At 33.5% G+C, this 12,108-nt stretch overlaps 1 protein-coding gene across 1 annotated transcript in view; it reads right to left on the bottom strand.

Moving 5' to 3' along the window:
* Nucleotides 1–2,105: 2,105 nt before the first annotated feature.
* LOC123866808 (RYamide receptor-like) overlaps nt 2,106–12,108 on the bottom strand; it is a 33,099-nt gene continuing 23,096 nt past the window's right edge. The window contains exons 5-11 of the mRNA XM_045908510.1: nt 11,744–11,865; nt 9,404–9,498; nt 6,906–7,031; nt 6,471–6,571; nt 3,817–3,907; nt 3,059–3,136; nt 2,106–2,585 (exon numbers count right to left, since the gene is read on the bottom strand). Coding sequence (XP_045764466.1) covers nt 2,205–2,585; nt 3,059–3,136; nt 3,817–3,907; nt 6,471–6,571; nt 6,906–7,031; nt 9,404–9,498; nt 11,744–11,865 — 994 coding nt within the window. The 3' untranslated portion in view covers nt 2,106–2,204. The remainder of the gene's footprint in view (nt 2,586–3,058; nt 3,137–3,816; nt 3,908–6,470; nt 6,572–6,905; nt 7,032–9,403; nt 9,499–11,743; nt 11,866–12,108) is intronic.

The raw sequence follows: 12,108 nt of genomic DNA, 5'->3' as shown, positions 1-12,108 counted from the left end.
CTGCAGTTGTAGTAATTAAGAACAAGTACTAGAGACAGAGACAAGAGTGGCAATTTCAAAACTTGAGCCTCGTTCTGAGAAACTTTCTATGCTCAGAAAAGCAAGCACATCCTTCTCATTAGTACCGAACGAAAAGAGATAACAAAACGGTGTGCTTGCTTTTTATCTTTTTTAATTTTTCTTCATTTTTATTTTTATGTTTTGTTCTTTATTTTCTAACTAGAGAATGCCCGCGGCTTCGCCCGCGTGGATATCGGTTTTTTAAATCCCGTAGGAACTCTTTGATTTTCCGGGATAAAAAGTAGCCTATATCCTTCCCCGGGATGTATCCCAAGTCTGTACCCATTAAAATCGGTTCAGCGGTTGGGCCGTGAAAACGTAGCAGACAGACAGACAGACAGACAGACAGACAGACAGACAGACAGACAGCCAGACAGACAGACAGACACACTTTCGCATTTATAATATTAGTATGGATAAAAAAAATAGATGATATTTGGAGTTTTTCTGACAAATTATTATTATTAGGCTGGAACTACACTACAACTAGTGGGTAATGTGATGGCAAGAAGGCCAGGGCGTCGCAAAAATATGGCAACTTTCCGAAGACGTCACAATTAAACTAAGTTTAGGAAGACCTGTAACCGCGTGGGTTTAGGTTTTTTAAAATCCTCCCGTGGGAACTCTTTAATTTTCCGGGATGAAGAGTAGCCTGTCCATCCGCCAGTCCAGTCCGTCCCTGGGATGCAAGCTGTCTCTGTACCCGTAAAATCAGTTGAATGGATGGGCCGTGAAAAGCTAGCAGACAGACAGACAGGCTTTGCCATTTATAATATTATTGTTTATGGATGATATTGATGGGTAAAACCTTGGTAAAAAAAAACATATTCTGTGAAACGTTTCTGAAATGAACTAATTACCTATCGACTATCGATTACAGGGGTTAGACATAGAGGTCGTTGGATCTTAACAACTTTGTTTGTCGTAGGTAGGTATGTATAAAACCCCATCAGTAGAACATGATATTGTTGACACAATCGATTATGATGACATTATCACACTAGTTAATTCCTTGTCTTGACCTTCACAAAATCTTATATAACTTGATCCGTTATTTTTAAGGTTCCGTACCTCAAAAGAAAAACGGAACCCTTATGGGATCACTTCGTAGTCTGTCTGGCCGTCGTGTCTGTCAAGAAACCTATAGCGTACTTCCCGTTGACCTAGAATCATGAAATTTGGCCGGTAGGTAGGTCTTATAGCACAAGTACAAAAAAATTAACGTCTTTCTATTTTCAAAGTAAGATAACTATACCAAGTGGGGTATCATAATACGAAAGGGCCTTACCTGTACATCCTAAAACAGTTTTCATTTATTTTTATGTATATAATAGTTTTTGATTTATCGTGCAAAATGTTGGAAAAAAATACCTGAGTACGGAACCCTCAGTGCGCGAGTCTGACTCGCACTTGGCCGGTTTTTTTATTAGGGCCTGATTTAGGTAAGACCGTGCGCGGGGCGTGTCGTGCGCCTAAATTATATTATAATATCGTATTATTTGTAACAATCCTTTCATCATGTACCTACCGTCTATGCACAGGCCCTGTGTAAGCTAAGTTATTATTAGTTTTTACAAAAATACTAGCTGACCCGCCCTGGCTTTGCTGGCGTGAAATTTTTGAATACATTTTCTAAGTACGGTTTTACATACATAGGATACGTTGGGGTTTAAAAGCGTGTTAGTTAATAAACAACACTCTACTTGGCACTCTACTCCGTCTGTGGGTGTTACACCTTAACTTAAATTCAAATTGAGATTTCTTTCATACTGGGTTATACCTACATTTTAAATTGTTTGTATGTCGATTTGTTGAATTTAATTAGTAAATAGAACAGCTACGTATGATACAGCAAGTAACTATAATATTATAAGTGTAAATTAGCTTTGTTTAAGACTAAAGAATATTTTCCATTGAACTGAATATTATGAAACAAATTGAGTTTAGAGTTTCAATGTAACATTACAGGCAAACTAAATTATTACGGTTTGAGACTAAATAGGTATAAGACGAAAAATTGGTATAACATAAATAATACAACAAAATGTTTCATAGATTTGAATATATTTTAGACTCTACAGCATAGTTGACATTTTAATAAATACTTATAATAAATACTTACTATTATTAGTCTTAAATAAATTTCACACTTTATTATCACATAGAACATCTGTAAATTCTACTATACTACTATTTGGAAAAATGTATAATTCACTAACTCTTTCATCGCCGATGGGTAAATCATTTTCACGGAACCTATTCGACATTGATTTTCTCCCAGACATTTCTTGTAAACGGGCACCATTTCGGAAGGATCCGAATTCATCATTCGACATCGTTTTTCTCGACCTATAAAAACTTTCTCTATCCGCGTCCCTATTTTGATTTCTCACACAGTGGCAGGAATTTCTTGAAACCTTCAACGAGTCCACTGGAGTGATGTTTATTGATTTTCTCGTTGAGTATACACTTCTTTCATTTGTTGACCGTATGGATAGAACGCGGGTCCTGTATGACTGACCGTCCTAGAACAAAAACAATTTCTTTTTACAAAGGGTCTCCAAATGTTTACTATATTTACCTGAGAAATAAGGATGATGACATATTATGAAGTCATTCAGTAATATACGTATCTTTTTGGAGATCCCAGCCAATAAATAAACTAAAATATTTTTTCTCTCATCAAACACTGCTTTTTAGGGCTCCGCATCCGAAGAGTGCAAACGGGACCATATTAATAAGTCTCCGCTGTCCGTCCATCCTTCCGTCCGTCTGTTTAGCGGGCTGTACCTCGTGAACCGTAATAGGTAGAGAAGTGACATTTTCATAGAATGTGTATTTGTATTTCTGCTATACCTAATATCAAAAATTAAAAAATTCCAAATGACCGCCATGTTGAAAAAAAAATTCTTCTATAATGGTACGGAACCCTCCGTCTGCGAATCCAATTTGCACCTGACCGATTTTACTTATTAGGTTTTACAAATTACGAACTCACCTCATAACTGTCATTGGAAAACCTGTTTCGTTTTTGCCTGAAAGTAAAGCGTTGCTTGAACTCCTTTTTGAACTTTTCCTGTAACAACAATGAAAATATTCATTCTGTTTTACATAACATTATATTATAGACATTAGGTATAGTTTATATCCATACATTATAGATGCAAATTACTAAAGTCTTAGTAATTTGGATCTAATTTAAATATCTATAAAAGTGAATGAAATTTTGTAGACTCGAAAAATAGTCTCGTAGAAATTACGAATAATACATGTGTCTGTGATTTTTCAGATTTCTGTAAAAAATGTGTAGCTTTAAAGTAACACACTCAAAGATTTACATACAAATCTTTTAGCCCTATTTTATTTGCTTATTTATTTTAATTTTCATGCACTAATATGTTAATAATAAAGTAATAATAAATCAAGTAACCATTGGAAATGCTTATCTCTAATAAACAGAGATTTCTTCCAGCTTCCCGCTTCCAGCTATGAGAAAGGCGTATTAATAAGTGGAATAGAATTATAAAATGAATAAGTTCAAGAATTCTACACATTTTTACGGAAATATGGTAAACCATAGGTTTGTTAACCAAACACAGATGTTTGTTTCTAGATAACGTGTCTAGAAAATTTCATTGAACTTGATTGGTTATTATTATTCAAATGAGAGCCAGACGTTGTATGGAAATCACTGGGCAGCGCGCTAGGAAAACTTCTATGGAATGAAACTGTATTGCCTTATGTGCAGGTACTCACATTGTATATAGCGTAGATAAATGGGTTATAGCACGAGTTGCTCATTGCCAGCCAATCGAAACAGAAAAAGATCACGTTAATATACCTGTACCTGAAAAAAAAATTGATTTATTTATTTAATCTTTACGTTGACAGAAAAATACAGCTAGTTTTGCAGCTGTAAGTAGGTATGTTCTCCAACTCTCATGAGTTTATGTGAACGTTATACATTTCTTTTAGACAATTCCATTCAACTGAGTGTTGAAAGAGAAAAGTTCATTTTAGTAGGAAACATTTCTGCTTTTATACTTATGAACTTGTAAACCAATAATCATCATCATCATGATCACCCCATCCCATCACAGGCCCAGAGCACGTATCTCTTTTCAAAATGAGAAGGGTTTAGACCACATCCCAGTGTTAATAAGCACTGAGTACATTATGGAGAACTCTCAGGCATGCAGGTTTCAAGCAAGCACTTTTTTCATATCATACGAATCTTAACTAAGCTAAATATAACAGTTATAATATAGTTACTATAATAAATAAGTAGATAATTATGTATAGCGTAGATATTATGTGTAGTGGAGCGTAATATGACCCAAGCAGTACGTTTGATATCGCACCATGCAAACTCCAAACCAATAGTCAAAGCCAAACCCAGTTTTGTGCATTGTTTTGTGAATTGAATGCAGAGCGCACTCAAGCAAAATTTAATATAATATAGGGAAACAATGTGCAAAATCTCAACTATCTAGGTCCATTGAGCTAGGCATTGATGACACAATCGGATAGTCAGCACTCTTCTTTTAATAATACTAGCAACCCGCCCCGGCTTTTTACGGGTGTAATGAACTTAGATACTTACGTGGTGTCAGTGTGGTTATTAACCCCTGACCCAAAAAGAGGGGTGTTATAAGTTTGACGTGTGTATCTGTATATCTGTGTATCTGTCTGTGGCATTGTAGCTCCTAAACGAATGAACCGATTTCAATTTTGTTTTTTTTCTTTTTTGTTTGAAACGTGGCTTGATCGAGAGTGTTCTTAGCTATAATCGAAGAAAATCGGTTCAGCCGTTTGAAAGTTATCAGCTCTTTTCTAGTTTTCTAAAGAAAAAATATTCGGCACAAAAACCTCTATAAATAGAGGTTTTTGTGCCGACACAAAAACCTCTATAAATAGAGGTTTTTGTGTCGGGGGTTCTTTAAATTTATTATTTCAAAGAATAAGACAGCATTTTCAATGAAAGCTCTCAATCGGATTGATTTCTTCCGACATCTTGAACAATTATTATCGTTATATTTCAATAAATTAACACAAATCATCTAATATTTAACTACAGGTTTAAATATTCGATGGCTTCCGCTTGACCACTGACTTACTCTATCAAAGTCGCCTCAGTCTGCCACGCTATTGCTCATAATTTGTAATATAGATGAAGTTATACAGAGAAAATACAATATACTTAGGTAAATGTATATATATAGGTATAAACGACATAATATATTATAATATAAACCATTTATTCAATCAGTCAGTCAGGAATTGTATCGAGTCACATAAATATGAATTATCAAGAGATGCAAAAGTGAGAGCTAAGAACTTGCAAATTGCAATAGTGTAGTTTTCTGATTCAGCTTTTTATGTCTATCTGCATTCTGCATCTGATTCTGATTTCAATGGGTATCTCTTTTGAATATAAAAATATGACCTATTAAAATCGCATTTTTGCCATAAAAATGATTTTACTTTTTCCGGTTTGTGTCGTTTTCTTTCTATATATTTCTTGATATACATAAGTAGAACAACCTTTGGAAACAAACTTCTTTTATTATACCAATCAATGGCTTTTACACGTTGCTTTATGACTTTAATAACTTAATAAGATACAAAACATAGGTAGGTACTGTGTAACTAATAGATTTGCCTTGTGTATTGTAGAAAACTCAATAATAATACAAGTACGGAAATACATTTATAAACTCAATAACAATATAAGTAAGTAGGGAAATACATTTATAATGAAATTATTTTGTACTAAGAAACTCCGTAACTTGAATATCAGATTAATTTCTGCGTACCTACGTGAATATTTCGGTAGCGACGGAGTATAACAAAATAATTATAAACCAATTAATAACTAGTCAATCATTTCAATCATTGAATTACGTAGTAATAATTATTATTGAAAACTTTTTGTCCCTTTCCCTGCCAATTTAAGCCTACTGCCTAAGTTAGCTGGCTTGGCTAAGGCGTGACCAATCTCAAAAAGTAGGTGCTTGAAATAAAATCAGTAATATTTCTACGGACGTGCTTCCAATTTAAAAAATTTTTGATAGCTCAAAGATTATTTAATTAAAATCTTTTATACGTTTATCCACTAACGTAATGTGAAGCAATTTTATTCATACTCGAAGGAAAAATTAATACCACGAGTAAATACGGATGAATTGCTTCATTGTTCCTAATTCAAACCACTAGAATATGGCACGCCCTTCCGGCATCAGTTTTCCTCTCAATTTTTTAATACAGATAACCTCCAAGTCAAGAAAGAATAAGCATATTCTAGGCAAGCACGCTCCATATTAGGCTGCATTACATATATCACCTGCCAGCAGGTCTGACAGCACCCATGCGTTAGTTTATAAATAAATAATAAGCTATCAAATACTTACTCGTTTATAGTAGGGAAGAACGACTGAAGCAGCAAATAGCTTTGTAAAGGAAGCCAGCAGAGCGCGAACAGTGCTACCACCAGAACTAGCATTTTTATTACCTGTGTGTACAGATATAAATATTAGGTAAGTAAGTACATTAAATAGATATTAAATACTTTAACATTAATTTTGCTCAGAAAATCTAGATAATATTAGGTATTTATTCTTATAAAATAAAAAATGACTGACATAATAAATCAATGTAGGTGCACCAAAACCAAATTTAGTTAAAATCGATTAAACGGGTGGGCCGTGAAAAGCTAGCAGACAGACTCACTTTCACATGTAGGTATAATGTTGAGTGCAGGTTAAAAAAGCTGTCATTCGTAAAAAACGGAAGGAGGTAATAGGAGTCATAAATAATAATAGAAAATGAATGTACAGAATTCTTACCTTCTTCTTATTCTTCATCTGGTTGGCATCCCTTGTTTCTTGAGCGTTGCCTGGCGCCCGCGCACCCCACAGTTTCATGGCCATGTGGGCGTAGGCAAATGTTATCACACATAGTGGAATGATATACTGCACAAAATAAATCATTAAATAATTTAAAAACTATTTATTATGCATGTAAAAAATTCAAAACTTAAAACTCTCTAAAAAGTAAATAACTTTCAAACGGCTGAACCGATTTTCTTGGATTATAGCTAAGAACGCTCTCAATCAAGCCACCTTTTAAACAAAAAAAAAAGCTAAATTAAAATCGGTTCAGTGGTTTAGGAGCTACGATGCCACAGCTATATATATATACACAGATATACACGTCAAACTTATAACACCCCTCTTTTTGGGTCGGGGATTCATAAAAAAATACAGCCCTTCAAAGCAAAATGGGCTTAATACAAAAAATAGAGCACTTGTCATTGAACTGCAATCTTGAAATTTAGCAAAAGTCCGAAGGGATTTCTTATAGAACAAATAAAGGAAAAAGTCCGATAATAATAATGAGTCTGAATCGCACTTGACCGATTTTCTTCATCATCTAAAAACAACGTACCTACTTTGCAATATGCCACTTTGCATAATATCACCACTTAAGCTCAAACTGAACTATTCTAGAGGTTACGCAAGTACGAATATTTCAGCTGGTTAAGGTTATAACCATTGATATAAGAGGATCATATACCTAGTTACGACCTACTAAGCTCGCAGAGACAATAAAAGTTTCGTAAGTATAATACTTTTGGGAGTTTGGTTGAGTTCATGTAATGTTTGAAGAGGATATATTTCTCTGAGACATTTCGCAAATGAAGCAAATATGTTTTGATGTGAAAGATAATAGACGAGAGGTAAGAGATCGAGATCTGAGCTTTATAAATTACCGTTAGTGAAAATTTATTTATGTAAACGAAGAGCGCTTTTTGACAATGAAACAATAAAAGTAAAAGCTGGTTTTCACATTATTATATTTTCAATCAAACAATGAAATCTGAATTCAAATAAAGATGGGGTTTTACGTAAGGTAAAGTATAAAAATGTCTAAGTACATCAATGCGGAGTGGTCTAGTTATTACTTAGATATTATAAGGTACGTGCTATCAAAGATAACAACGTATATTACTTGTAAGTTAACGATACATTTTAGTTCCTATAATATGAAAATCCTATCGGCAAAGTAAGGTAGGTATAAGACAGTAACGATTGAAGTAATAGATTGTTACGGCCTAGGTTACGGCTCTACTCACGTATTTAGTCGACGTAGTTTCGAACCCACACGGGGTCCATTTTAGGGTGCCGTACCTCAAAAAGAAAAACGGAACCCTTATAGGGTCCTAGACCTTATAGGAATATAAAAATGAAGACAAATTTCGTACCCGCTTGTGTGTAATCAATCAATCAATTTATGACAATATATGTATGTATGGACACATATACTTCGCATGGTGATACAAATAACATACAATAGATATTGGCACAAGTTTAACCTTTTGACACATACGAGCGTGCTTTAAAAAATAATGACCCGTTACTAACGTTGGCTGCAATGGAAATCGGAACAAGGTGATTTCAAAAAGTAAATGCTTCTCAAAATTCACTAAGCATAGTTCCAAATGAATGAGTAATATCCATTAACTTCGAATTGTAGGTACGTTATCTATCTACGATATAACAAGATATTAAAATTAACATTCGGACTACTGCACAGTTACATAAGTATTGGTTCAAGGATAATACCGCAAGTTAACGGTTCACTTTGAAACAATATGGGATGGGCATTTCTCCAAGATACCTACCCTAAACGGATTTCGCCTTAGAGTAGCGCTCGTAAAATTTTCTTATTACGACGTGTTATACCTACCTATTGTACTTTGTTTCAAAAGTTATATGTCTATATTACGTTCTGAGTCCAGTTTTTTTTTTCTTCTACCTACTGTCTTCAATGTGTAATTTAACTAATAATAGGTATATGTGATTCCTTATTTACGATATTATACGCTGCATCTATGTAGCTGTGGCACGTCAAATTGTATTTCTATTCACGCCAACGATGCTGACTTTGCTGAATTATTATTTTGATGTCAAACAAGAGTTAGAATATCGGATACAAATAAAGCTTTTAGGTATATAGGTACTTATACATATACTTATACAGTATATACTATATTAGAATAGCGGGGTACGCTGCAAGTGCCAATAACAGCTGTACAAAGTTTCAACTCGATCGGATAAACTATAGGTAAGTACGTGAACGCATAGGTAACGAACCAAACAAAGCAAACATTATTTTTAAATATTTCAGAAGACATCAAAAGTTAAGAAAAATTTCAAACGCTTAAGTTATAACTGACATAGCTATTACAACTTACAAGGAAAATATACAATATAATTTCATTAAACTTTGCATCAAAAGCTATTCAAACCTTTATAAGCTACCATAGTAGTCAGATACTTACTTGGAAAATATACAATAACAGTCTATAAATTGCTAAAGAATGAGATCCGAACTCCGTTGGCTCGCAAAACGGTTTCTCGTGAACCAGCTTGGAAACTGCAACAAAAATTATTATTCATGAATGCATAATTAACTACTATCTAAGTACTACGCTACTAGATAGGGAACAATTAATTATTATTTTATTACTTAACTAGCTTTTGTAGACGGCTTCTTAAAACAACGCGAATTCGCGATCATCGCATGGTCGCGCGAATTTCACTCTTACGAGCGCGTGTTTAAAAGTGATAGGTTGTTGGGAGATAAAAACATTAAGTACATAATATCTAATTTTAATTTATTATCTTATTAAAGATGAATTAAACTAGGTTAGGTAACAATTAACAACAATGTTGTTCAATAAATTATTTGTAAAATTACTCAAGTAATCTCTAAAATATTACATTTCAGACAACATTCAATAAGGGTTTTAATATGTTTTCGCTGCCTGGGAAAATTTGTGGCAGCAACTTTTAAGTGCTCGATTTAAGATGAGAGAAACTTCTACTAATAATAATCATTATTTTAAGCCTACGTACTTAAATGTATTTTCGCTTATAATAATGTAATAAGAAACAATGTAATAAGAGCTTAAAACGAACGAAAATTATTATTAAAACTCTCGTATACAATGACGTCGATCCTGATGTATTTTAAAGTAAATTAAGAGTATCTGCATCTTTTTATTTTATTTTGAATATTGCTTAAAAAAAGATCAGCCAGGACGAGGAAAGAGAATCAGTAGAAACAAAAACAAACCGTTCTTACGAACTTTTATATAAAAAAACCGGTCAAGTGCGAGTCGAACTCTCACACAAAGGGTTCCTTACTATTGGATAAGTAATCTCAAACCAATACTTATAATAAAGAATTATTATCGCAACACTGTACAACATTGCAAGTTAATAACGGTTTGGCATATTGGTTTTTTGGACTTCACAACAATCATGCAATAAATGAACAAATCTAAATCTAGATGGTAAAACCGGAGCCCTATTAATGTCACTCTGATGTCTGTCCGTCTGTCTGTCCGTCGGTCACAAATCTCTAGCTAGTAGACAAAATGAGTTACAAACCTAAAATTTTGATATTTGATGTGGGTAAAAGTTTACCCAAAACTCAATTAAATTATTTATCAGGGTACCAAAAAAAATCTTTTTTCTTCCGCTAACAATATGTGGAGTATCATTGTTATATTTAATTATTTTTATATTAAAAAAAATATATAAAATAAAGAAATGTCAAAGTTGTCAGATTTAGATTATTTTTGTGATGGGGTCTATCTCAAAACTAAGCTACATAGCTAGGAATATGAAATTTCGGTATAATATGATGTACCAGATACTGTATTTAAACAACAATTCATAAACTAGTTTGTAAACTGTGATCAAAATAAATGATCATTTTTTTGGGTTTTTATTTTATGTTTTGTTACGATGTCTAGCTCGGAAATGAAAATATATTTTACAAACCCAAAACAATTTATGTTGTTACAGATTATGTATGGAAACCTAAAAGAGCGAGGCCTGACTCGCACTTGGCCGATTTTTTCCTTTAGGTACTTGTGTTTATGACATAAGGTCAACGGGAAGTACCTATACCCTATATTCCCCCGAATATTATGATTCTATAAAGGTTCCTTTTTTCCTTTTGAGGTACGGAACTCTAAAACGGAATAAGGACCTAAATTTCAGTATTTATTATATTAATATCCCTGGGTAGTTTTACTCGTTTTATATTTAATATCAATTTCTTTCCCTCTTAAATTATTTACTTTGTCTTCGATATATTGGTAAAAAATAATAAAGACTTTTACCTGATAGGCTTGTTCTTGACCACAATCACGCCAGATGGAAAATAATAATGGAAATAAATCTTTATAAGTCATAAAAGATTTTGGACAGGTATAATAAATGTTTCAGCCAGTTCCAACCATTTAATATACTCAAGAAAACGGTGAATTGCGGAGCTGGCGAATTAAACGGTGTAATTAAATGCAATAAAAATTTACAGGAAAAGCAAAAAAATCAATGAATATTGTTGAAACGTTTGTAATTGTACCGTTTTCGTGTTGATCGAAATTACGAACTTTGGACTCAATTTAAGCTTTAGGCCGTTTTGAAATTGAATTCAAGTTTGTTGACTCCGTCCGTTTTAGGCTGTTTTGCTTGGAAATGAGTACAGATTTGTTTTCAGTGGATAAAAACGTCCGGATTAAAGATAAAAAAAATATTTTGATTATAAATGTAACTACACCGTTTTGATCGCCAGCTCCTCAATAATTATAAGTTATATTATTTACCTGGGTCCTGTGCTTCTACCATGTTAACTTCCCATGATATAGCCATGGGTGCGGCGAGTGATAATGCCAAACCCCATATAAATACTATGACAACCTTAGCGATACGCTTTGATGTGTGCGCGCTGAAACAAAAATTACATTTCAGCAATCCGCACTAATACTATTAATGCGAAGGTGTGTGTCTGTCTGCTAGCTTTTCGCTGTCAATCAGTTTAACAGTTTTTGACGAAAGGTACCGAGATAGCTTGCATATAATATAGGCTTATATAATTGTAACTCGAAGTCATTATGATTTCACAATCTGAATATCTACTCCTAGGAGTTCACTAAAATTATTTATCTACTGGAACGAAATTATGTGCGAG

This window comes from Maniola jurtina, chromosome 7 (genome assembly GCF_905333055.1).
Source record: "Maniola jurtina chromosome 7, ilManJurt1.1, whole genome shotgun sequence".
NCBI classification, from domain to species: Eukaryota; Metazoa; Arthropoda; class Insecta; order Lepidoptera; family Nymphalidae; genus Maniola; species Maniola jurtina.
The sequence above is the reverse complement of the archived record's forward strand: the minus strand, read 5'-3'. Positions and strand labels throughout refer to the sequence as shown.